Source organism: Scyliorhinus canicula, chromosome 12 (assembly GCF_902713615.1).
Source record: "Scyliorhinus canicula chromosome 12, sScyCan1.1, whole genome shotgun sequence".
Classification (NCBI taxonomy): domain Eukaryota; kingdom Metazoa; phylum Chordata; class Chondrichthyes; order Carcharhiniformes; family Scyliorhinidae; genus Scyliorhinus; species Scyliorhinus canicula.
This window is the reverse complement of record NC_052157.1, coordinates 130,619,938-130,647,751: the sequence shown is the minus strand read 5'-3', so window position 1 is coordinate 130,647,751 and position 27,814 is coordinate 130,619,938. Positions and strand designations below refer to the sequence as shown.

General features: G+C 44.6%; 1 protein-coding gene across 3 annotated transcripts in view; it reads right to left on the bottom strand.

Annotated features, from left to right (window-relative positions):
• Positions 1 to 22,787, bottom strand: part of dhrs11a (dehydrogenase/reductase 11a) — a 67,906-nt gene extending 45,119 nt beyond the window's left edge. Inside the window, exon 1 of one of the 3 annotated variants that reach the window (XM_038814140.1) lies at positions 22,714 to 22,787. Coding sequence is in view for 2 of the 3 variants with exons in the window: in XM_038814139.1 (XP_038670067.1) it covers positions 22,502 to 22,633 (132 nt within the window). In the remaining variant the exon portion in view is untranslated. Of the gene's footprint in view, positions 1 to 22,501; positions 22,691 to 22,713 lie in introns of those variants that run through there. The other 2 variants (XM_038814139.1, XM_038814138.1) reach the window with 2 other exon arrangements.
• Positions 22,788 to 27,814: the final 5,027 nt, after the last annotated feature.

Sequence of the window (27,814 nt, the reverse complement as noted above, 5' to 3'; positions counted from 1 at the left end):
ATTGCGCAAATTTGTGCGCAACAGCCGCAGCAACCGGCTTTTAACAATGCCGGCTTCGAGTGGCCTTCAAAATGACGGCCACGAACATATTAAAAAATGCCGGCGCACTGTGCATACGTGGAACCACGTGGCTCCTTGAGCTCCAATAAGGAAAACTGATCAGCTAGCATTTAAAGGCAAAATGTGAACGTATTTTTATTCTAATTCTGTTATGAATTTCTTTTCTATTTCTGATCCCAAAACCGACTGAGCTACCAGCACCTAAGTAGCCAAGTCCTGTGTTACACTGAATGACATTGATTATACCAACACATTCGGCCAACCGGCCCATGTCCACATTTTTGCTTCATTCCGAACACAATTGAGCATGAAGCACTATTAGAACATAGAACATTACAGCGCAGTACAGGCCCTTCGGCCCACGATGTTGCACCATCCTGTGAAACCCTTCTAAAGTCCCTCTACACTATTCCCTTATCGTCCATATGCCTATCCAATGACCATTTGAATGCGTTTAGTGTTGGCGAGTCCACTACTGTTGCAGGCAGGGCATTCCACGCCCGTACTACTCTCTGAGTAAAGAACCTACCTCTGACATCTGTCCTATATCTATCTCCCCTCAATTTAAAGCTATGTTCCCTCGTGTTGGACATCACCATCCGAGGAAAAAGGCTCTCACTGTCCACCCTATCTAATCCTCTAATCATCTTGTATGCCTCAATTAAGTCCCCTCTTAACCTTCTTCTCTCTAACGAAAACAGCCTCAAGTCCTTCAGCCTTTCCTCATATGATCTTCCCTCCATACCAGGCAACATTCTTGTAAATCTCCTCTGTACCCTTTCCAATGCTTCCACATCCTTCCTATAATGTGGCGACCAGAACTGCACACAATACTCCAAATGCGGCCGCACCAGAGTTTTGTACAACTGCAACATGACCTCATGGCTCCGAAACTCAATTCCTCTACCAATAAAAGCTAACACACCGTACGCCTTCTTAACAACCCTCTCAACCTGGGTGGCAACTTTCAGGGATCTATGGACATGGACACCGAGATCTCTCTGCCCGTCCACACTACCAAGAATCTTACCATTAGCCCAGTACTCTGCCTTCCTGTCACCTCACACTTTTCTGCATTAAACTCCATTTGCTACCTGTCAGCCCAGCTCTGCAGCTTATCCATGTCCCTCTGTAACTTGTAACATCCTTCTGCACTGTCCACAACTCCACCGACTTTAGTGTCATCTGCAAATTTACTCACCCATCCTTCTACGCCCTCCTCCAGGTCATTTATAAAAATTACAAACAGCAACGGCCCCAAAACAGATCCTTGTGGTACACCACTAGTAACTGGACACCAGTCAGAGCATTTCCCATCAACCACCACTCTTTGTCTTCTATCAGCTAGCCAATTTCTGATCCAAACTGCTAAATCACCCTGAATCCCATGCCTCTGTATTTTCTGCAATAGCCTACCGTGGGGAACCTTATCAAACGCTTTACTGAAATCCATATACACCACATCAACTGCTTTACCCTCATCCACCTGTTTGGTCACCTTCTCGAAGAACTCAATGAGGTTTGTGAGGCACGACCTACCCTTCACAAAACCATGTTGACTATCTCTAATCAAATTATTCCTTTCCAGATGATTATACATCCTATCTCTTATAAACCTTTCCAAGACTTTTCCCACAACAGAAGTAAGGCTCACTGGTCTATAGTTACCGGGGTTATCTCTACTCCCCTTCTTGTACAAGGGGACAACATTTGCTATCCTCCAGTCCTCTGGCACTATTCCTGTCGACAAAGATGACTTAAAGATCAAAGCCAAAGGCTCAGCAATCTCCTTCCTAGCTTCCCAGAGAATCCTAGGATAAATCCCATCCGGCCCAGGGGACTTATCTATTTTCACACTTTCCAGAATCGCTAACACCTCCTCCTTATGAACCTCAAGCCCTTCTAGTCCAGTAGCCTGTATCTCAGTATTCTCCTCGACAACTTTGTCTTTTTCCTGTGTGAATACTGACGAAAAATACTCATTTAGCACCTCTCCTATCTCCTCGGACTCTACGCACAACTTCCCACTACTGTCGTTGACTGGCCCTACTCTTACCTTAGTCATTCTTTTATTCCTGACATACCTATAGAAAGCTTTAGGGTTATCCTTGATCCTACCTGCCAAAGACTTCTCATGTCCTCGCTTGGCTCTTCTTAGCTCTCTCTTTAGAGCCTTCCTAGCTAACTTGTAACTCTCAAGCGACCCAACTGAACCATCACGTCTCATCTTCACATAAGCCTCCTTCTTCCTCTTGACAAGTGCTTCAACTGCTGTAGTAAACCATGATTCCCCCACTTGACCACTTCTTCCCTGCCTAACAGGTACATACTTATCAAGGACACGTAGTAGCTGTTCCTTGAACATGCTCCACATTTCCATTGTGCCCATCCCCTGCAGTTTTCCTCTCCAGGCGATGCATCCTAAGTCTTGCCTCATCGCATCATAATTGCCTTTCCCCCTTTCATACAAGAGAGAAAACAAGTGGAAAAACAAAAGAACATTCTGGCCAGCCAACACCTCGGAATTGAATGAAATGCAACTTGATACAGGAGAAAATACTTTATTACTCGTGTCTTTCAAAATATGAAGCATCTACTGGTCTGGACAGGTGACAAAAAAGCAGCAAATGGAATACAACCCAGGGAAGTGTGAGGTGATGCATTTGGGGAGGTCAAACAAGGAAAAGAATTACACAACAAATGGGACGATACTGAGACGTGTAGAGGAAGGGAGGGACGTTGGAGTGAATGTCCACAGATCTCTGAAGGTAGCAGGACAAGTTGTTATGGTGGTTAAGAAGGCATCTGTAACCCATCCATTTATTAGCCAAGGTAGGTTTGCGCAATCGGTGAAGCAGAAGATGATTTTTTTAATGCAATGTATTCTTCCTGCCTGAAGGGAGGCAGAGAGAAGGTCACGGCCCCCCGAACGTCAACGTCACGTGCTTTCGGCACGATTGAGAGTCCTCCATTTTGTCAGCAGCAAACAATGCAAGAGAAAATGGTGGGTAGCGAAGGTCGGCCGGCGTGGGTCCCAAAGGTTGGCCAGTTGGTAAAAATGGGTCCCCGGATAAAAAGTTTGAAAAACACTGCCATACGTGGTTCGCAGCTTCCTTTATAACAGCATGGTGAGTTCTGGGTCATGTCACGAGTTGTGTTTCAGTACATGGCCAGGAAGTAATTGATATGGCAAACCAGTGACCCCTTCCCCATTGAAGCTTCCAATGAGTGGGCAAGTGGTTCTGCAAGACCATTGGTTGAGGGATGATAAGGTGTCGTCTTAACGTACAGAATGTAATCCCATTCCCATGTAGTCCTGTGCGAGGAGCTGAGAACCATTGTCGCTAACAATCTGTTCAGGGTTTCCGAACTGACAAACGTTTCATCCAGTTTCTCAATGATCAGGTCAGCTGAAGAAGACTTCATTAGCGCCACCTCATCCACTTGGAATGGGCATTAACCACCATCACCAGCATTTGACCCTTAAGGGTCATGGCAAAATAAATGTGCACACATAGCCACAGCATCATGGGCCATTTCCAGAGGTGTAACGACGACAATGACAGTGCATTCCTGATTTCGGTGGAAGCATGGCACAAACTGGCTTTTTCCGCATCTGAGTATCCTAACCCGGCCATCAAAAGCAGTTCCTGGTGAGCTCCTTCATCCTCACCACCCCTGGATGCACCTAGTGCGATCACTCCAGCACTTTGTATCTCAAAGTCGGAGGAATGATCACCTGCATCCCTCATAGTCAGCAGCCATTCTGAACCGCCATTTACTAAGCTGCAGTCAGAACCAAAGGACATGCAACTCGTGGATTGCAGTAACTCAACAGGTAGGTTTTATTATTTTGTGCTGTGTACTCTCACAGGTTTAAATACAAGACTGGGCATAAAACCAATACACCTGACTGGTGATGTCACTAGTGCTCACGTGGCTCACTTCAAAAAGACTGCAGCCCCAATATAATATATATCAACATACTACCTAATACATAACACATCCCATGTTCCAAAACACATCACAGGAAAAATATTTCTTCTAATTTCCCCTTTTATTCATCCAATCTTAAACCAAAGTCTTTTCCATTGCCCCGTCAATATAAATCAACTACCATGTTTCACTACCCACCCTCTCAAAACCAGTCAATTCTGAAAAACTCTATCAGCTCTCAATCTTCAGCCCCATCATTAGAACCTCATTCCTGATAATAGTTGTAGTGAACATTTAAAACACCGATGGCATTTTATGTATATTTTGAAGCAGTAAGGCTGTGTATCAGTACAAAGTTTGATGTTTCATTTACTAAAGCAAGATAAAACATCTCAACATTAAAAAGGATTCTCATTAAGAAAATGCAACAGAGCATTAAATGAATACACCAATGTGCTATTCTTTGAAATGTTGGCATTTGCTTTCATCTCTTGGACTGTAGTCTGGCCAGACTACTCAGTGCACCCTACAGCAGGGACTGCATAGTTCCTTGCAGAGAGGGATATAAAAATTCTTATACTTCCTTTCTGTCCCAGTAGTGCCAAATTTAGAAGTGACATTACCTGGGGTCGAGTCTGCCTTCTTGGCTGCAGATTGGGGGTACTACAACACAACTACCCTGTTGTTCCAGTGCCATAACCTAAGGTAGTGTTTTTGAAATTTTGTTTCCCAGGACTCATTTTTACCAGCCAGCCGACCTTTGCGTACCACGCCGTTATTGTATACCTTTAATGCAACAGGTGAGCCTGCTTGGTCCTCACTATCTCACTTGCTTCGTCATTCAATGTTACATTTCTGCTAATAATTTACGTTCTCACCGCACCCTTTGAAAAAAATCAAGAGGTTTGTCTTCGAACTCGCCATGCTTTGTATTTAAATGCCTTTGAAGTTTTGAACTTTCATTTGCCAGTACTTCCCTGCATATAACACATATGGCCTTTGCATCCCGATTTGCATTGGCACAAATTAAGAAAGCCACGCCATAAGAAATTGTTTTTGTACTGCTTTGTTCCCGATTTCAGTTTCTTAATGGGTGTCCACTAGAGGCCCAGAAGCTCTGTATACAGCTCACACCAGCACTGCTTTGTCCTCCTGCGGACTCTCCGGTGAAGCTCTCTCCAGAAGACTCAGTTCCGAGAGCCTAGCCTGTTTCTGTCTCGGGCCCCGCTCTTCCTTATTACAAAATAATCCATCCTCAGTTCTTCACACTGTGCTGCTGCTTGCTTGCTGGCAGCTACAAAATAGAAGAATCTCTCCTCCGTGATTTTGCGGCCAAAGCACAGATGTAGAGTGCGCGTGATGTCAGTGTACGTGCCTAGCACATGGCCTGCTCTCCGCTGCGGTGTCTGGCGGGAAGACTGCATTGTTTGTATTTAAAGGCCAGTCACAGCCAGAATTCTCTTAAAAAGCCGGTCGCGGCCATTGGGTGTTTCTCCCGCGATCGGGAATACCGCAACCAAACGCTCCGCAACCCTCCCGACACACATCCACGACCCACCTGCGGGTCGCAACACTGAGTTTGAAAAACTCTGCTAAGGAAGAGGACAATTCCCCCATCTGTCCAAAAAACAAAGCTTTGTCCAATTCTAATCACCAGCATATCTTCCACAAACAATGACAGCAATCTTCTAATGCTACTATTTCAAACACTAGTGTACATGCACATCCTGACTCTTTCAAAACAACCGTTTGTGAGAAAGACTCTGAACATTAAGAGAGCGTCAGTGTCATTCTAAAAAGAGATACTTTAATGGACAGGGTGCAAAATGCCTGTGAACAAGAATGGTCAACAAAATCCAAATATTTTTAGTCAATCTTCAAGTGTCAACTGTGTAAGTACCAGATGAAATACAAACTTAATTTGCTAATAGTCAACTAACTTTAAGCAGTTATCCAAAGTATATGCAGAGGTTTGAAGATGTTAACAATTAATACAGCCATGGAGGTCAGTGCTCTGAAGAGAGAATCAGCAGAATCTTGGAGTCAATTGTGTCAGTATTGAAGAAGCTGACCTCAAAAGGAATTGAACGATGTCAGAGATACCACTGTGCCCATTATTTGAAATAAATAATGTCAGAGCTGACACTGGAAACACCCTTTCTGAGAGAAAATTGGAACAATAAAGAAACTGATTTCTACTGCAGTTCAGCACATTGGTCAGCTTTGCTGATATTTTGAGACTGTGAAAGTTGTGGCCTTTTGTTATACTGCAAAGGATGAGAGCAAGCAGCCACATTGTCAACAGCCAAGTTCACTCAATTACATATGCTAAAAATAAAGTTCTGTGCACTGTAGAAACTGTTTTCATACACTATATTCATAACAGAATGCAAGGAGAAGAAAAAGATTTATCTTAAGACACCAGCCATCCATGGTAGTGGACTATGTTACCAAATGTTCTGATACAAGGCGACAGCTCATGTTACCAAAGTGTTTTTCATAATTCTTTTCAAATATTTCCGTTAAAAGTTAGCTCCAACAGTTTTTTGTTCTATCACAAGCATATATTTTTAAAACTTACAACTGAACCTCAATTGGACAGTCTCAATCATCCACCATAGTGAACATTTCCTACATTGTCCCAACCCACAGTAGATATTGAAATCTGTTGGATAATGGAAACGGTGTCTAATGTTGCATCCTATCACGCTCCATTCACTGACAGCAGTAACACATTGAAACATGCAGACCTTGACTCATTTTAAAAATCAACATTCCTCTGTGAAAGTGGCTGATAAGACCACTGAAAGCAAGCAACACAGAAACATTCAGTTCAATAGCTGCACTTTTGAGGCTGGCAATGGTAGAGCCCTGTTGGCCTGCTCTCAGGTCTTGTGGCAGGTCCAGCAACAGGAAATATGTTGTTACGATCCCAATTGATGGTATAAAATTATGTTATAGGGGCTGGTTTAGCACAGGGCTAAAGAACTGGCTTTTAAAGTGGACCAAGGCAGACCAGCAGCACGGTTCAATTCCCGTACCAGCCTCCCCGAACAGGCGCCAGAATGTGGCGACTAGGGGCTTTTCACAGTAACTTCATTTGAAGCCTACTTGTGACAATAAGCGATTTTCATTTCATTTTCCAAAAGTGGGCAGGAATGGAACGTTGGCTCAAAAGACTAACTTTTCTTTTATAAAATGTGGAGGAAGAAAGTCACAGGACAGCTAATCAGTTTTAACAAGAAAAAACATTTACTGAACATTGAAAAAACTGGTTCATACAATACTCCTTTACTCCCCCCTTAGTTTAACAAATACGTGCAGAATTAAAAATTAACATGGATTACAGAGTACATATTAAGATACAATGGTCTTATTAACACAAAAAGTCCCTTTTAAGCACACAAGATGACTATGGTCAAATGCACACTCTGCTTGAATCTAAGTCGATGTCAGTGTTTTTTCTTCTCATAGTCCCCCCAAGCGATTGCCATATGGGGTAGCACAGTGATTAGCACTTCTGCCTCACAGCACCAGTGACCTGGGTTCAATTCCAGCCTTGGGTGACTGTGTGGAGTATGCACATTCTCCAAGTACCTGCGTGGGTTTCCTCCGGGTGCAGGTTAGGTGGATTGACCATGCCAAATTGCCCCTTAGTGTCCAGGGATGTGCGGGTTAGTTGGGGTTACGCAGTTGCAGTGATAGGGCATGAGACCTGGTTTGGGTGCTCTTTTAGAGGGCCAGAGCATGCTTGATCGGCCAAATGGCCTCCTTCTGCCCTGTAGGGATTCTATGGTATGAGAATTTCCAAGCTCCGCTCCCAGAAACACGTTTTGAAAACTATTCTCATAGTGCTTTCTCTTCGTGGTTTGTATTCTGAAATCCAGTCCAGGTTTTTCAAATGGCACTTTTAAACAAAGTTTCTGCCCCTCTTTTAACAGAGAATCCAGTCCAAGATTTCACACCAATGCCTTTAGAATTTCTTTGCCTTCACTGCTGTGCAAACTTCTGCAAATTGCTTTAACTCTCGATTCTCAGATGGTATTAACATGACATCAAGCGCTTCATCTACCTCTGAAGTCTGCTATCGCACATCAAATCTGGTTACTGCAATTGTCTCTAACTCAGAACACCTTGTTTACTCTTCCTCGCGTTCTTCTGAACAATACTTTGGTCTCTGTTCACTTAAGTCCAGACTTCTTATACATTCTCTGTCCCAATTCCCTGGTTATCTAAACTGTATCTTGTTCCTGAGGAAGCCTGTATCGTTTCAACTCCCTTGCCCTGTCCAGCTTCTCCTGGCAGAGTCAAGAGATGTTCACCTCTCAGTGACCTGGCTCCAACTGCTCTTACGTTACCTCAACGAAAACTTAAAAAGCTTACCCATTGAGCCTGCTCCAACATTCAATAAGGTCATGGCTGATCCAATTGTGGCCTTAACTCCACTTTCCTGCTCATCCCCAAAGCAGGGGGCAGAGATGGTTGCAAAGCTTTGTGCCTATGCTTTCAGGAGGCCAAAGCTCAACTCGCATCTTTTGCCTTTGCCGGCAGCACCACCCCCTTCTTTCAAGTGACCACCTCACACCTCAATGTACTCATACACAAGTGCACATTGGGAAATCACTCCAGGACAAAGTTTAAATGCTCAATATTTAAATGTCCTAGAACGAGAGCCCAAGCCTCTGCAGCCATTTGTTTTGACATCCAGGGTGATGCAGTTCATCCGTAGTCGTGCTCTCGCCCTCCAACACCATCAAGATGACAGAGACGGCCAGGGAGGATGGCGATTGGATTAATGAAGATGGTGTGTTGGACAGGGCAGAGAGCAAGCACATTTTGTCACCTCAAAAGCCATCCTGAACTCCTCCTCAGTGATAATAATCTCCAATCTTCATTGACAGAGTAAGAGCACCCAGAGACTGAAAATGGGCTGAATACGAAGGTTGCTGGGTGCGGTGACAAATAGACACCCTGCCCCTCCCTCCTGCTAGCTCAGCTGCGTGGCATGTTTGGATGCTAATTTTTATTAATTGCTTTTTTTTGGAATCAATTTATTGGTTTGACGTTTTTCTTTTGCTCAGCAAGTTATTTATGTTTTGTGCATATCTTAATTTTTTAGTTTGAAATTCATGTTTAATGTTGCGCAAAACCAGATTTCAGGCAGCTGCTGCTGGGTTTCTTTCTAAGGGAGAATGAGAAGCTCACAAGGAGTTGAATAGCTTTTTGGAGGGCTGACAGAAGGAGTTATTTTTGCTCCAATAGAAATGGGATGTGTTGGAAATGTTCAGCATGCCTCCATCATCTGTGAAGAAAGAAACAGAAGCCAGTGACCCTTCAGCAGAACCAGTACAGGTCATAAACCTTAAGGGTCGGAAGAACTGACTTCATTTCTCGCTCCACAGATGCTTCCCAGCTGCTGGGTACCCTGTGAATTTTCTGCTTATATTTCAGATTTCCTGGATTTGTGCTCCTATCGTATGCTACTTATTTCTAACTGCAGTTTGTTTCAATTTAAAGTGAGAAATCGTTTCATAGAATTTACAGTGCAGGAGACCATTCGGCCCATCGGGTCTGCACCGGTCCTTGGAAAGAGCACCCCACTTAACTTCCACCCTATCCCTGTAACCCAGCAACCCCACCCAAACTTTTGGACACAAAGGGGCAGTTTATTATTTAATGCAAAGGGCAATTCTTTTTTCACAAAGTTCACTTGTGTTGTTAGAAATCACGAAAGGATGTTTGCTCTTGTGGTTGAATCTAGAAGTAGAGATCACTGGACACCCATTTACGAAGAGAATTTTCTTTTCTCAGAGCGTAGTACGTCTTTTTCTCAAAAGCAGTGAGAGAGAGAGTCCTTGAATATTTTTAACACTGAGGCAGATAGATTTTTGATTAGCAAGGGGGTGAAAGGTTATCAGGGTCGGTGGAAATGTGGAATTGATGTTACAATCAGATCAGTCATGATCTGATTGAATGGTGGAGCAGGCTCGATGGGCTGAGTGGCCTACTCCTTACTCGTTATTCATAGAATTTCTACAGTGCAGAAAGAGGCCATTCGGCCTATTGAGTCTGCACCGACCCCTGGAAAGAGCACCCTACCTAGGCCCACACCTCCACCCTATGCCTGTAACCCAGCAACCCCACCCAACCCTTTGGCAATTTAGCATGACCAATCCACCTAACCTGCACGTCTTTGGACTGGGAAGAACTGGAGCACTCAGAGGAACCCACACAGATACAGGGAGAAACAAAGTGCAAACTCCACACAGTCACCCGAGGCCAGAATTGAACCCAGGTCCCTGGTGCTTGAGGCAACAGTGCTAACCACTGTGCCACCATGCTGCCCTTAATTACAGATGAACTAGTTGGTCTAATTTACTAGATGTTTTGCCTTTTTTAAACTTGGAAGTGAATATAGGAGTCATTGTTAGTTTAAGATATTCTCATTTGTACAGGGGATAGTTGTCTGTGTGCCCAAATCTTTTGGATGTTGCTGTCTGGATATAGGATAGGCCCAGGTTCAAAGAAGCAGAGCTGGTTGCATAATAACAACCAGATTGTGTGTAATTGTCTGACAAAGCACAAGTACTTTGTGCTGAAACGCGAGCTTTCAATGGGTTTTACAATAGAGGCATTGAGGACAACATTTTGCAAAACCTATACGAAATAGTTCAACCCCACTGTGACCATGGTTGTCAAATCTGGCCATCTGGAGGATGAGACAGGAAGTGGATAATAGGCCTGGAGACAACAGAAGCACAATGATCCATGGTTTAGCACCCTGGCCCTGCTGTGCCCCATGATCCTCAACTCCTCTGTCGATCAAAAATCTATCTCATTCAGCCTGGAATATATTCAATGTCTCAACCTACACTGCTCTAATTGGAAGTTAATTTTAAAGACTTAACAAGTCTCAAAGAAGAAATTCATCCACACATCATCTTAAATGGGAAACCCCTTATTTTTAAACCGTGCCCCCAGTTCTAAATTCCTCCACAAGAGGAAACATCCACCTTCCATCCATCCTATTAATCCCGCTCAGGATTTTACACACGTTTCAATGAGATCACCTCTCATCCTTCTCAACTTCAGCGAGTACAGGCCTAACCTGCTCAATCTTTTCTGATAAGACAACCTCGTCACCCCAGGATTCAGTCCAGAAGAACCTTCTCTGAACTGCTTCCAATGCAAGTAATTTCTGGCGCTAGCCATCTTTTTAAATCTTCCCACCCCTCCTCAGGCAACATGTTCCTCATACAATAAATAAATCTAGTATTTCTAATTTCAATTCCTCCAACACTGGTGCTTTCGATTGCCTAAGCCCAAGTTCCCACACTTCCTCTCGAAATCTCTTTCCTCCATAAAAGACACTCCTTAAACACTACTTCTAACCAAGCTTGTCATCTGCCCTAATATCGCCGTGTGGTTGAGTACTAAATGCTGCTTTATAATGCTTGTGATGCTCTTTATGTTTCAAAACGTAAAGGTGCTACATAAATGCAGGTTGTTGTTGGTAATTGGAAACTAAATGAAACAGTCTGAAAGCTGACTTTTGCTTCAGACTGTGATAAAGAAATTTCTTGCTCCCAAGCAGCCTTTTCCCCAATGGTTCTGAGGTGTAAAAATATAATTAAAAAGGTGACTAATGTGACATTTAATGTCCCTTTATAACAAACATTAAAATTACGAGCAATTTAGTGCTCCATGTCTACTTTAAGAATACAAAACATTGTTTAAGAATTATATTTTCCACCCATGTTCAACTTGTTCACTTACTAATTTTTTAAATATTCTACATAATCCCTACAGTGCAGGAGACCATTTGGTCCATTGGGTCAGCACGACCCTCTGAAAGAGCACCCGACCTGGACTCACTCCACTGCCCCATTTTGGTAACCACTTAACCTGTACATCTTCCCACTCCCCTCAGGCAACATAATAATAAATAATAATAATAATAATAATAATAGCTTATTGACACAAGTAGGCTTCAAATGAAGTTTCTGTGAAAAGACCCAAGTCGCCACATTCCGACGCCTGTTCGGGGAGGCCGGTACAGGAATTGAACCCACGCTGCTGGCCTTGTTCTGCATTACAAGTCAGCTGTTTAGCCCACTGTGCTAAACCAGCCCCTAATGTTTTCTTATGTAATAAATAAAATACTTATACATATTTTTTTCTCATAAACTTTTTATTGAGGTATTTCTTTGGCATTTCAACAGCAACAAAATCAACAATATACATAACAAGAAAAATATATACATAGTGCAAATTCCACCACCCTCTCCCACTGGTCTTGCCACCCTAACCTAACCCCCCCCCCCCCACTTTTCTGCTGACAATTAGTTCTCTGCGAGGAAGTCGACGAATGGCGTACCTCAGAACGTACCCCAACAGAGACCCTCTCATGGCAAACTTAAATTTCGCCAGGCAGAGGAAGCCTGCCCTGTCTGAAAGCCAGGTCTCCGATTTCGGGGGCTTTGAGTCCCTCCAAGCCAGCAATATACGCCTCCGGGCTACCAGGGGAGCAAAGGCCAGAACATCCGCCTCTCTCTCCTCCTGGCTTCCCGGGTCCTGCGATACCCCAAAAATTGACACCTCCGGACTCATTGCCACCCTCATATTTAATACCGTGGACATGGCGTCGGCAAACCCCTGCCAAAACCCTCTCAGTTTTGGACATGCCCAGACCATGTGGACATGGTTCGCTAGCCCCCCAGCACACTTAGTACACCTATCCACCACCCCAAAGAACCTGCTCATCTGGGCCACTGTCATGTAAGCCCGGTGAATAACCTTAAATTGGATCAGGCTGAGCCTGGCACATGTTGGGGTAGCATTGATCCTTCCTAATGTGTCCGCCCAGAGGCCGCCCTCTATCTCTCCCCCAGCTCCTCCTCCCACTTTCGCTTCAGCTCCTCGGTTAGCGTCTCCTCCGAATCCATAAGCTCCCTATACATGTCCGAGACGCTCTCCTCCCCTATCGATCCTCTAGAGACCACCCTATCCTGAATCCACCTTTGTGGCAGGAATGGGAATGTTGGTACCTGCTTCCGCAAAAAGTCCCGTACCTGTAAATATCAGAATTCAATTCCCCCAGCCAATGCAAACTTCTCCTCCAGCGCCCTCATACTCGGGAAGCTACCTTCCAAGAACAAGTCCCCCATCCTCTCAATTTCCGCTCTCCACCAAATTCGGAACCCCCCCATCCATCCTCCCTGGGGCAAACCGATGGTTGTCGCAGATTGGGGACCACAGCGATGCTCCCTCTGCTCCCACATGCCTCCTCCACTGCCCCCAGACTCTCAGGGCCGTTACCACCAATGGACTGATTGAGTACCCCACCGGCGGGAACGGCAGGGGCGCTGTCACCAGTGCCCCTAAGCCTGTGCCCTTACACGAAGCCGCGTCCATGCGCACCCACGCCGGTTCACCCCCACACCAGCCACCTCCTAACCATGGCTATGTTAGCCGCCCAGTAGTAATTACGGAAATTCAGCAGCGCCAGCCCCCCCCCCCCCCCCCCCCCCGGACTCTGCTCGAGCATCCCCCCCCCAACCACACAAAGCCCACGATAATCTTATTGATCCGCTTAAAAAAGGACTGCGGATGAAGATTGGGAGGCACTGGAAAATTAAAAGGAACCTCGAGAGGACCGTCATTTTTACCGACTGCACCCTACCCGCCAGAGACAATCAATGGGAATGCATCTCATCTCCGGAAATACTCCTTCATCTGGTCCACTCACCGGGCCAGGTTCAATTTGTGTAGCCTGTCCCATCCCTCGCCACCTGAATACCCAAGTACCTAAAACTGTCCCTTCTCATATACATTTTAATCAGTTTGCTTTGGGTTGCAATGAGTAAGGTTTTCTTTCCCTATACGGAGGTTGCATTTAGGAGGAAACCGGAGCACCCGGAGGAAACCCATGGAGACACAGTGAGAACGTCCATACTCCACACAGTCATCCAAGGTCGGAATTGAACCCGGGTCCCTGGTGCTGTGAGGCAGCAATGCACCAGATGCCATCCATTTAAAAAATCATATTTACAGTATTTTAAGTTTCAAGTATTTGAGGCTTTTCATTTTAAATATTATGTTTCTATTTTTCCCCTTTCTCTTTAGCTCTGCACTCCACAGGCAAGACAACAGGAAATGATCTATGACAGAATTATTTCAACAGCACCTGCTGAATCTCATCTAGGTGCCAGCATCAGTCAAGATGGCTCATCTGGAGATTTTTCTTCTTTCATTGTGGGGAAATGTCTAATTTTTCAGAGACACCAGACTTTGGCAGCACAGCCAAGATCAGTAATTTGATACGCAGAGAATTTAGGTGCTGGAATTATTGTTCTAGGCATCCCATGATACACATTAGCATGCAGCACCATCCTTCCACCTCTCTACATCCCTTCTCTCAATAATAAATGTTAGTGAAAGAGTAGAGTCTGTCTAGAAAGACTAGATACCACATTGCACTCAAGCTATGAAATGGACACTACTATCAGATGACGAAGGGAATTACATCAACTGGCAGCTATTGATTACTGTGATGTTATGTAATGCAGACATATTATATTAAAAATAAATCCTTAAGCAACTGTACAGTGGAGCAGTTAGTCAGAATATTTACACAAGGAAATTGCTGAAAAGTTTCCTTTCAAAAAATTTAATCCAGTTACTAGGTGATCAAAACACAGCAATCATCTCCATGCTGCCAGTGGTAATAAAAAAACATTTTGGAAGCTATTTTGCTGTCTAATTAGTGACTGTGGATGGAGATTCTATTCCTGCTTTGGCCCACTATGATGCTTGGAATGCACCAAAGCATATTATTTGTACTCGCTATATGTTTAATGGGATGTTACTGCATTAAAGATGCATACTTTAGATATACTTGTAATATTATGCTAAAGTGACTTTTGTGTTAATAAATGTGTACGATGTCAGTGCAAGATAGAAATATTTATCGGTGTCTGGCATTCACGGTCAAAATCAACTTCCATACAAGATGAAGTGGTGAATAGAGACAGAATGAAAAAAGTGCTATTGCATCAGTGTGAACATACAAACATACGAATTGGGAGCAGGAGTAGGCCACTTAGCCATTCGAGCCTGCTTCGCCATTCAATGAGATCGCGGCTGATCTGATTGTACCCTCAACTGTATATTCCCACCTTCCCCGATAACCTCTACGCCCCTTGCTTATCAAAAATCTATCTACCTTTGCCTTAAAAAATTCAAAGATTCTGCTTCCACTGCCTTTTCAGGAAGGGAATTTCAAAAAATTCTCCTCAAATGGGCAACCTCTTAATTTTAAACAGTGATCCCGACTTCTAGGTTTTCCCACTTGAGGAAACATCCTCCCCACATTCACCTTATCACGACCCCTCAGGATCTTGTAGGTTTCAATCAAGTCCCTCTTAATCTTACACTCCAGCAGATATCAGCCTAGCCTGTCCAGCCTTTCATCATAATAATAATAATTTTTATTAGTGTCACAAGTAGGCTCACATATAACACTGCAATGAAGTTACTGTGAAAATATCCACAGTCGCCACACTTCGCCGCCTGTTCGGGTACACAGAGGGAGAATTCAGAATGTCCAATTCACCTCACAAGCATGTCTTTCGGAACTTGTGGGAAGAAACCGGAGCACCCGGAGGAAACCCACACAGACACGGGAGAAGGTGCAGAGTCCGCATAGACAGTGGCCCAACCCGGGTCCCTGGTACCGTGAAGCAACAGTGCTAACCACTGTGCTACCGTGCTGCCCTCATAAGACCGTATTAATCTAGTAAACTGCATCCGATGCATTTACATTCTTCCTTAAACAATGAGACCAATGAGCTATCTTTGTGTTATCAGCAAATTTAGCAACCACACCTTCAGTCCCTTCAACCAAGCAATTTATATAAAATGTATGAAGTTGAGGCCCCAGCACTGATCGGTGTGGCACATCATATGTTAAATCTTGCCAACCAGATGCCGACCATCTGTTTCATGTTAACTAGCCAATCTTCTATTGATCCAATCTTCAGATTGCCAATATGCTATCCCCTACACCAGAAATTGCACTTCTCACACCAATCATGGTCATTGTCTCTGCAAACAAATTGTTTAGAGCCGATTGTGGCCAGTTTTGTACTTTAACTCATTCACTAATGAGATAGAGAGCTTTATTTGTAAGCGTCAAGAAGCTGTGGCTTCTGCACTCCTATAAGTCTGTGGTCTAACATGACCTTCTCAGGAAACATGTGGCCCAGTGACAGACACACTGGACTATATCTTCATTATTTAATCCCATAAGGAGAGAATGAGAAAGGTGCACCTCCACAAACAATTTATTTATTCATTCAACAAAAGTTTAAACATCATATTTTCCAAAGGAATAAAGGTATGCTGAAACCTAACCTACAAGCAAGCGTGTGGTTGTAAATTCCCAATTTATTAAGAAGCTGTGTTTCAAACAGTATTTTCATAAACTCTGGACAATTGGCACTTGAAATCAATTGAACTAAACAATTTAACTGAAGAAAATAAAACCTACGTTCGACAAAAATCATCTGCTGCCTGTTTATATTTGGCAGATTCACCATTTGCTTTTCATCAAAACACAACATTTTACATTTGGATCAGAAATTGTACACAGGCTTGCTCAATTTGAATAGTCACATATAGAGAAATATAAAAATATGAACTTGGCATGTTTTCTCCCTGATCTCTTGACTCTATTCAACCACAGTCCTTGTTGCCTTCAAGTACCTCGGTCAAAACCCATACTGAATGTTGGCAGGCTTTTTTGATCATAGCTTGACACGTAGCTTGTTCCTGCCTTCACCAGATGTCTTCTAATGCTCACTCCAAAAGGGTTTACAGAACAGCAATCAAAAACAGGAGCTCTGGGTGGTTTCATCCTCCACAGTTTTAGTACACAGAAAACAACTGTAGGGCCATAACTGCCATCATCTTACAGATTAGGAATGGAGATGGGACATTTTGGTCAGTATGTTTTAATACTACCACATGATGCATTGACAGCACTCTCCTGAACAAACAGGGATCAATATTCAACTTTGCGAGTCACTGCAAAAGGACAATACTGAATTCAGTTTACACATATTTATTCCAGGGCGGCATGGCGGTACTGTGGTTAGCACTTCTGCCTCAGGGCACCGAGCTCCCAGGTTCAATCCCAGCCCCGGGTCACTGTTCATGTGGAGTTTGCACATTCTCCCCGTGTCTGCTTGGGTCTCACCCCCACAACCCAAAATATGTGCAGGGTATGTGGATTGGCCACACTAAATTGCCCCTTAATTGGAACAAAAAATAATTAGATACTCTAAAATTTATTTTAAAAAACACACTTATTCCGGTAGAAATTGAAAAACTATAATACCTCCAATCACTGCAGATTTCCTGCTATGATGATTGGGACATATTTTTGTAAGGTGAAGATCAAGATTGTTTGCACTTAGCTAAGCGAAGGAATTCTCTCCATTTCAAGCTCCAAGTGACAGCCAGGTTAAGCACAGCCAGATGTGGAATAAAAAGGTCCCTCTACCATGCCTCAAGGTCAGGAGTAGCCTCTTAATGCAGTCACCAGTGTGACTTTTCTTTCTCATACTTTGCCAATTTTATTGCTTTTTAAAAATTAGACCTTGCCACAATGAATAACCAAACTGACTGAATAACCCCACTTTTAACTTTAACATGAATCAGAATCAATGCAAATTAAACAGGAATTAACAGACAAATATTAAGAGGCAAATTATACTCCAATAAAAGTAAGTTTCACAGTAAATAGTCAATACAACAAGGATACCTCATATACAACTGCAAGAACTCATATCACTCAGTGCAGAGATGCAGCAGCACACGCGCACACAAATGTGCCTTCTCGATTCCTCCCTCTATGCAGCTTTTTGTATCTGGCCACATTACTGTTGACCCTAGTGCTTTTCAAGCAACAGTGCTAACCAGGAACTTCTGGGAAGAAACCGAAGCACCCGGAGGAAACCCATGCACACACAGGGAGAACGTGCAGACTCCGCACAGACAGTAACCCTAGCCGGGAATCGAACCTGGGACCCTGGAGCTGTGAAGCAATTGTGCTAATCACTATGCTACCGTGCTCCCCATCATCTGGGGAGAGTTCCGAGGGGACATCCACAAACATTAAATGGAGTATGTTTTTGTCCACAGTCATCTTGTGTGCTTAGAAGGTGCTTTGTGTTAATGAGACCATTGTAGATAAAGACATATTTTGTAATCCGTGTTCATCCTAAAACCTGTGTGTGATTGCTAAACTAAGATATGGGGGGGGGGGGGGGGGGGGGGGGGGAGAGTAAAGACTTATTGTATAATCCAAATTTTCCATGTTTAATAGTTTTGACACAAGAAAAAAATTAATTACGGAACGGTTCCCCCCTCTATGTTTTGTAAAAAAAATACAAGTTATGATTTTTTTGAGCCAGGGTTCCATTCGGGGATCTTCCTGTCCAGTTATATCAACTGGGATCGTAACAGTGATGCACAAGGTCACTATCATTGTATAAACTTTGGCAGCGTAGTTACATTGTGAATAGGTTTATGATTTTCAGAGCAATGTTTACTGTTGAACAAAAAATTGACTTTTTGTAATCAGAGTTAGAAAAAGAGCAAACTTGCAATTTAGTGTCTTTGGCATATTACGATTTTGTGGGATGATTGTCTAAGAATACTATCTTATTTCCAGCACTTGCTTCAAGCACATCAACTGCACATAAATGGGAAATCAAAATATTTGGATGTAGCAAAGATAATCTGCCTCTGTTTGATACTAAAATCCATAAATCAACCGAAATTTGTTTTGTCAACCTGCATCCATTTTTGTAGCCCCAACTACAATCTGGACAGTTTGAAAAATGAATGTTCCTGGCAAAGGACACATTGAAATAAGAGGATGAATCAGTCTATCATTACAATTTTTAAATCAATGTACTATTGGTTAAAAATCTTTAAATTATTCAGTATTAGTTATCCTTTCAACCACTGTTGAACAATGAACTTGTTTTTCACACAGAATGTGATTTCAACATTTGACGGCAAGGGGGGGGGGGGGGGGGGGGGGGGGGGTTCATCATTAACAAAAAGAAATGTAGTCAGAGCTGATCTTTTTTGCAGTTTAATCTAATGAATTAAGTGCACCAAGCAAAGTGAAATAATAATCAATATAGGTTTACCAGAAATGTTTTGTATATTTTACAATGTGCTACCTTGGATGCAAGCAGAAAACTTGTCATGGGACATTGCAAGCTGAAGGAGTACATTGATAGTAACAGATGTGCACTCATCAGACATACCAACCAGACAACTAGGCATTATGCAGCCAAGTTCAGTTAAGACATCAGGTATACCTTGGAATAGAAGCATTTGATAAGATTTTCAACTGCATGTTGCATCTTGAATTGCTGCAATTTTATGGTGTGGACATACACAAGGCTCAATGCTGTAAGTTTAGGAGGGTTTGGTGCAGGTGAGCAAATTAGCATGCCAATCTTGGATTATCCATCCAATACTTGGCACGATCATCAGGTAATCTTAACTTTGCGATATTACTTAAATGTGCTGTCTTCTGCACGCAATCCTTGGGTCTTGCAGATAATGTAGCAAGCCTGGGCACCACTTCCTGCGAGAATTTGCCACATTGCTGTCTTTGAAATGGACACCTGAAGGCCTTAATAGGCAATACTTCTCAACCCCACTTCATGTAGAAGCACATGTACTTTACTAGACATAGGCAAGACTGTACCACTCAATTACTTACTCAATGAAGAAATTCCTTTTCACTTAATTTTTTTTACAAAGCAGCTCAACAAAAACTTACACTCCTCAAATTAAAGCTGAAATGCTCTCCAGTTGTTAAAATAATCCACCAGTTACTCAGAGATCAGAGCAGTCTTTGAAACTCTACCCAATATGAAACCAATAAAATATAAGCAACAGAGATGAATTCTGAGAATTAGTTTACTTGTGTATACATAATGCTGATCTCTAACCCTGACTCCTGGTTGTGATTAGTACGAACTCAACAAGCAAAACGTAGAGCAGCAAAATACAACGGTCCCTGACCTCTAAATGGAAGCTTGAATTTTTACAATACACGATACTGGAGAGCTCTTTTTAAGTAGCAGTCACATTATAGCTTCTATTGGTACAACGAAAGAGATGTTTAATCAGTCAATAATTCTGAAACACTTAGTTATAAACAAGAAAACTACCTGTGGCAAGATACTGCTTCTTCAACTCTCAACATAACTGCCATAAAGTCATAGTGTCTGAGAGCATGAAAAAGGCGTGTCTGTGTCAAAATTATTGCAAGGCTGACACGGGAGTATTCTTTGGTCAATCTTTATTGACTTATGCACAAGGAGAGCAATGCAGTGAGGTTCACTGCATCACTCTGCCTGAGTCCAGCGAAGCAAAAACAGTTATAGCTTTATTAATAATAATAATTTTTATTGTCACAAGTAGGCTTACATTGCAATGAAGTTACTGTGAAAAGCCCCAAGTCACCACATCCGGCACCTGTTCGGGTACACAGAGGGAGAATTCAGAATGTCCAAATTACCCAACTGCACGACTTTCAGGACTTGTGGGAGGAAAGCGGAACACCCGGAGAAAAACCACAGACACAGGGAGAACATGCAGACTCTGCAGTGGCCCAGCCGGAAATCGAACCTTGGACCCTGACCCTGTGAAGCCATTGTGCTACCGTGCTGACTGTAATAGAATTGCAATTGCAGTCTCATCCTTCATTTGCATGGCGCACACCAATAATATCAGTTAAACTTTCATCTTAGGCCAATGAAAGGACAGTAATTCTAGCCAATAGAAAACAGAGCAAATGGACCAGTAGAAAAAGCAAGGTCTTTCAATCTTTCTTTTATGTAATTATCTCCTCTTTGCCCTTGGAGGTTACAGTAGTTTACAGAAAAGCACATTTGTGGGAACGTTATCTCCATTAGCTTGTGTCCACAGACTTACATCATTCACTAAGCAACAGGATATTATGGTTTCCACATTAACTTATATCCTTCACTAAGGAACAGAATATTATGGATTCCACATCTGCACTGGCCATCACGCACCTATCTAATCTAATCCCATTTTCCAGCACTTGGTCCATACCCTTGGAGGCAATAGCATTTTTTATGTTCATCTAATGCTTCTTAAATGTTCTGAGGGTTCCCACTTTTACTACTCCTTCAGGAAGTGAGTTCCAGGTTCCCACCATCCTCTGGGTGAAAAGATTTTTCCTCAAATGTTCTCAAAACCACCTGCACCGTACCTTCAATCTCGATGACTAAGGGGAAAAGTTTTTTCCGATCTGTCCTCCATCTATGTCTCGCATAATATTGTACACAGATCTCAGTCTGACAGTCAAGACAAATCAGGAGACACTTCAACCGACACAGTTTGGAGTGCTTCTCAGGACCCAACTGCAGAGCAGCGTTTCCATGAGGCAAAAAGGCAAGTGTCTCCTGAGATTTTAGAATTAGCCAGTGTACATACACGCTGGAAAAATAATTGACAAAAGAGCAATTAAATGTAAACTTATTACTATAGCAGCGGAGTGCTCAACGTGATGTGACCCATGTGTCTTAACAAATCAGTGCAGACGATCAATTACAAAACGAAATTAAAGTGCACGAGGAAACAGACAAATGTTGTCCCCATTGTCTACAACTGTTGATCGGCATTCCTAACTTCGGGGTACGTTTTAATGTCACGAATAGCCCTGTGCTTTCCAATGGCAAGCTTAAAAAAAAACCTCTCTGAAAACGGACAGTCCAGGTCACGCAATTTTGTGCCAACCAGAAATGCCATCAAACGCACACAAATATATGTATCATCTCCCCCCCCCAACCCCCTCTCGCCAAACGAAGGGTTGGAACGCCTTCGAAAGGTCTCGCACAGAATTAAACCACTTTCAGACGCAGGACGGGTTGCCGGGGTGAGAAGCCAAGCAATCCAATGGAAAGCAACAGCCGGAGAACCAGAGTGCGAGGGGTGGGGCGAAATGTGAATCGACGGGGAAAGCGAGAGAGAAAGCCAACAGGTTCCACGATAGCAGGAACGCTGCCAAGGCGACGGCTTTCTTTCCTCCGTTAGAAATCTGCCACACACACAAAAATAAACGCACATGAGATTGTTTTTAAAAAAAACACAGGATTGTTGACCCCACTCCCTTAAAATTTACGCCAGGGGCCAAGCAGGGCTGGGGGGGGGGGGGGGGGGGAGTTGCCCGGTCCACGTTTGGCCATTTAGTTTCTGCAGAAATAAATAACCTTCTTTGCTGCCCCCTGAGAAGCCGGCCGGCAGCAAGATGGTTTGCAGACTGACAGACGGGATAACTGAAATGATTTGTCTCTCAGCTGAATGGGTATTGGGGGGGGGGGGGGGGGTACAGACAGTGGGTTCAGCACCCCGGGGCCTGGCTGCTCTCTCACACTGTCCCTACCTCGATTTTGTCCACACTGCGGGCACAGCCCACCACCTTCATGCCGTGTTGAACCAGCGCCCGGGCGATGGCCGCGCCGATCCCCACCGAGGCTCCGGTTACCAGGGCCACACGTCCCTTCCAGCGCTCCATGTCGCCGAGAAAACGCCGCCTCCTCCTCCCCACCGCCCCCCAACACACACACTCCCTTCCCCCTCACTCGGTCCGCTCACAGAGATCGGCTGGAGGAAGACAGGGAGATGCGATCCGACCACATAAATCTTTCCCCCGCCACCGCTCCTTCCTTTACACACTCCTTCCCTCAGGGGAGGAGGGTAAAGGACAACTTCCACGCCCACGCCCACCACTACTACTACTCGGTCCCGCTGGAGACGGCGCCATGCCCGCTGGGATCTGTAGTCCGCGCCCGCCTGGTCCTCCGGAGGCATCACCGCGCGCGGATAGGACTACAGTTCCCAGAAGGCTGCGCGGCGCAGGCGCAGGCGCGCTGATCGCCAGTTGCCTTCCTCCTCGCCCCCCACCACCAGGAAGATCAGGTGGTTGCTGAATTGCGACAGGACGCTGGTCAGATCTGCCCAGATCTGCCCGTGTCATACGCCTATTTTCACAATATGTGGTTCCGGAAAAGAAAGCGTACGGTTGTTTAAAAAAATACTCAATCTCTTAAATGGCTTCGATCCCCTTACAAACTTATTGCAACAAATACCTGGTGTGGCGAGATGATAGAGAGTTGCATGAATTGCAACACAGAAACCCAGTCCCCCACTGGGTTTCAAATAACTACCTTTCTCGACGTCCCTTCATTTGCAGTAACGTCTCCCTTGAAACTAAACTGGCATTAAAGTTTTAGGTATTCACTGCGGATGTCAGGGCAGCTTCTTCCCCCTGCCATCTTCCACAGTGACACACAGAACGTATGGATCTACTGTCAGCCTTCTCCCGAACAGCGCCAGAAGACAGGTCACTGCGCTGAAGGTTGTCAGATTTAAACTGAGTTTAAGCAACGAGCCAGCATGAATGTGAAAACAAAATCAAAAGCAAATCTAAGTCAATCAACAAATAGCATATGATTCAGATTGCGTTTCTAAAATGTTAATCGAAAAAAATGTCGACTGTTCTTTCCACAGATGACCTCCTGCGTCTTTCTAGCCTTTCTATTTTTGATTTAGATTCCAACATCTGCGTTATATTATCTTCAGATAAGCGTTTCAATATTTTATATCTCAATGCCCTGAGTACATAGTCCATGCAATGCAGAAAGAGGCCATTCAGCCCATCGAGTCTGCACCGACCCACTTAAGCCCTCACTTCCACCCTATCCCCGTAACCCAATAACCCCTCCTAACCTTTTTTTTTGGTCATTAAGGGCAATTTATCATGGCCAATCCACCTAACCTGCACATCTTTGGACTGTGGGAGGAAAACCAGAGCACCCAGGGAGAACGTGCAGACTCCGCACAAACAGTGACCAAGCAGGGAATCGAACCTGGGACCCTGGCGCTGTGAAACCAACAGTGCTAATCACTTGTGCTACCGTGCTGCCCATAATTAGTTAAGTAATGGCGGTTAACAACAAAAAATCATGTCAAAAATTCAGCTCACTGGCTGAACTGTAGATGTCACTGTTTGATATTATTAGTAAACACTGAAAATTATTTTAATATTCTTTCATAATATCATGCAGCACTCTGCAATTACTCAGAATTTACAGTGCAGAAGGAGGCCATTCAGCCCATCGAGTCTGCACCGGCTCTTGGAAAGAGCACCCTACCCAAGCCCACACCTCCACCCTATCCCCATAACCCAGTTACCCCACCCAACACTAAGGGCAATTTTGGACACAAAGGACAATTTAGCATGGCTAATCCACCTAACCTGCACATCTTTGGACTGTGGGAGGAAACCGAAGCACCCGGAGGAAACCCACGCACACACGGGGAGGATGTGCAGACTCCGCCCAGACAGAGGCCCAAGCCGGGAATTGAACTTGGGACCCTGGAGCTGTGAAGCAATTGTGCTAACCACGATGCTACCGTGCTGCCAAATTTAGAGTACCAAATTCATTTTTTCCAATTAAGGGTCAATTTAGTGAGGCCAATTCACCTAACCTGCACATCTTTGGGTTCTGGGGGCGAAACCCACGCAAACACGGAGTATTCTCCCCACGGACAGTGACCCAGAGCCGGGATTGAACCTGGTACCTCGGCACTGTGAGGCAGCAATGCTAACCACTGTGCCACCATGCTGCCCTATCCACATTGCTGTCCTATCCACATTGTGCCATCTTTAAAGCCTGATAAAACAATATGTTCAAAAAAAATGTAAGCATTTATTGGCAAAATGTTTTCAAAAGTATACTGCAAAAATCACTAAAAGCTGCTTCACGAAGAGGGTGTCTCGAATTTCTCCCACAAGCCAGTGACTTAGGGAGTCCATAAATCCTTTAAAAACAGGTCTAAATATTTGCTCGAAAAACTAGGTGAGCCGTGTGGGCGCAAAACATTGGTGCTCACCTAATGGGATGAACAGCCTATTTCTGTGCTTTCAGATTCCATTGTTCTGTTATTTTCTTCTCCGCTCACCTTTAGAAGGCAGTGTCTGTCATAATATACACACAAGTATATAATGGTGCATAGACAGACACTGACTGACACACTGAATGACCAATCAACACACAGAACACAGCAGCCAATCACCAGACAGGACACGGCCACTATAAAGCCAGAGGGCACTAGTTTTCCCACTCTCTTGGGATGCAGCCTCAGACAGCCAGAGCCCGTGATCAGCAACACAAACATCTACCACGTGCTAGCAGTATAGTCTGGTCAGGTTAGCCTCAGGTCTCCAGTCAAGTTAACATAGTGTCAACCCACAGTGCAAGTATGTTTAACAGCTCATAGTTAAATAAAATAGAGTTGTACTTCTACAAGCATTGGTAGCCTGTCTCTCTCACTGCTATGGTAAACGCAGTCCTTGCAGACCCAGCATACCCAACACATCACTGTCCTAATGAAGCAAGAAGTCTTACAACACCAGGTTAAAGTCCAACAGGTTTGTTTCAAACACGAGCTTTCGGAGCACGGCTCCTTCTTCAGGTGAATGGAAAGGCTTGTTCCAGAAATGTTTATATAGACACAGTCAGAGATGCCCCGGAATGCGAGCACCTGCAGGCAATCAAATCATCAAAGATGCAGAGAGAGAGGTAACTCCAGGTTAAAGAGGTGTGAATTGTCCCAAGCCAGTTCAGTCGGTAGGCCTCTGCAAGTCCAGGCTTGTTGGTGGGGGCCGAATGTAATGCGACATGAATCCCAGATCCCGGTTGAGTCCGCATTCATGCGTGCGGAACTTAGCTATAAGTTTTTGCTCAGCAATTTTGCGTTGTCGCGTCTCCTGAAGGCCTCCTTGTAGAATGCTGACCCGGAGATCAGAGGCTGAATGTCCTTGACTGCTGAAGTGTTCCCCAACTGGAAGGGAACAGTCCTGCCTGTTGATAGTCGCACGATGCCCGTTTATTCGTTGTCGCAGTGTCTGCATGGTCTCGCCAATGTACCACGCTTCGGGACATCCTTTCCTGCAGCGTATGAGGTAGACTACATTGGTCGAGTCGCACGAGTATGCGCCGCGTACCTGGTGGGTGATGTTTCCACGTGTAATGGTGGTGTCCATGTCGATGATCTGGCATGTCTTGCAGAGATTACCCTGGCAGGGTTTTGTGGTGTTGTGGTTGCTGTTCTGAAGGCTGGGTAATTTGCTGCAAACAATGGTTTGTTTGAGGTTGCGCGGTTGTTTGAAGGCCAGTAGTGGGGGTGTGGGGATGACCTTGGCAAGATGTCCATCCTCGCTGATGATGTGTTGGAGGCTGCAAAGAAGATGTCGTAGTTTCTCCGCCCCAGGAAAGTACTGGACGACGAAGGGTACTCTGTCAGTGGTGTCCCGTGTTTGTCTTCTGAGGAGGTCGGTGCGGTTTTTTTGCTGTGGCGCGGTGGAACTGTCGATCAATGAGTCGAGCGCCATATCCCGTTCGTACGAGGGCATCTTTCAGCATCTGTAGGTGTCTGTTGCGCTCCTCCTTGTCTGAGCAGATCCTGTGTATACGGAGGGCTTGTCCATAGGGGATGGCTTCTTTAATGTGTTTCGGGTGAAAGCTGGAGAAGTGGAGCATCGTGAGATTATCTGTGGGCTTGCGGTAAAGCGAGGTGCTGAGGTGACCGTCCTTGATGGAGACGAGTGCGTCCAAGAATGGAACTGAATTTGGAGAATAGTCCATGGTGAGTTTGATGGTGGGATGGAACTTATTGATGTCATCGTGTAGTCGTTTCAGTGATGTCTCGCCGTGGGTCCAAAGGAAAAAAATGTCATCGATGTATCTGGTGTATAGCATCGGTTGAAAGTCCTGTGTGGTGAGGAAGTCCTGTTCAAACTTGTGCATGAAGATGTTGGCATATTGAGGTGCAAATTTGGTCCCCATGGCTGTTCCGTGCGTCTGGATGAAGAATTTGTTGTCGAAGGTGAAGACGTTGTGGTCTAGAATGAAACGGATGAGTTGCAGAATTGCGTCTGGAGATTGGCAGTTGTCGGTGTTGAGGACTGAGGCTGTTGCAGCAATGCCGTCGTCATGGGGGATGCTGGTGTAGAGTGCCGAGACATCCATTGTGACGAGGAATGTTCCTGGTTCAACTGGTCCATGGGTGCTGAGTTTCTGTAGGAAGTCCGTCGTGTCGCGACAGAAGCTGGGTGTACCTTGTACGATGGGTTTCAAGATGCCCTCGATGTGGCCAGAGAGGTTCTCACACAGGGTCCCATTGCCTGAAACGATAGGACGGCCTGGTGTGTTGGCCTTGTGTATTTTCGGGAGGCAGTAGAGATCTCCAATGCGGGGATTACGTGGGATGAGAGCACGTAGGGTGTTCTGAAGGTCTGGATCTAAGGTCTTGATCAGTCTGCTGAGTTGGCGGATGTGTTCCTTGGTTGGATCTGCGGGTAACTGCCTGTAGTGTTCCTGGTTGTCGAGTTGTCGGTATACTTCTTTGCAGTAGTCTGTTCTGTTCAGTATGACGGTGGCCCCTCCTTTGTCTGCTGGTTTGATGACGATGTTGCGGTTGGTCTTGAGAGTGCGGATGGCGTTGCGTTGTGCTTGGGTGACGTTTGAGGCTGCCTTGTGATTGCGAGTGATGAATCTGGCATTGACACGACTTCTGACGGCTTGAGCATACATGTCGAGTCTAGGGCAGCGGCCTTCCGGAGGGGTCCAATTTGACTCTTTCCTTTTCGGTTGCTGCACTGCAGATCTCGCGGTCTGCTGTTCCGGTTCAT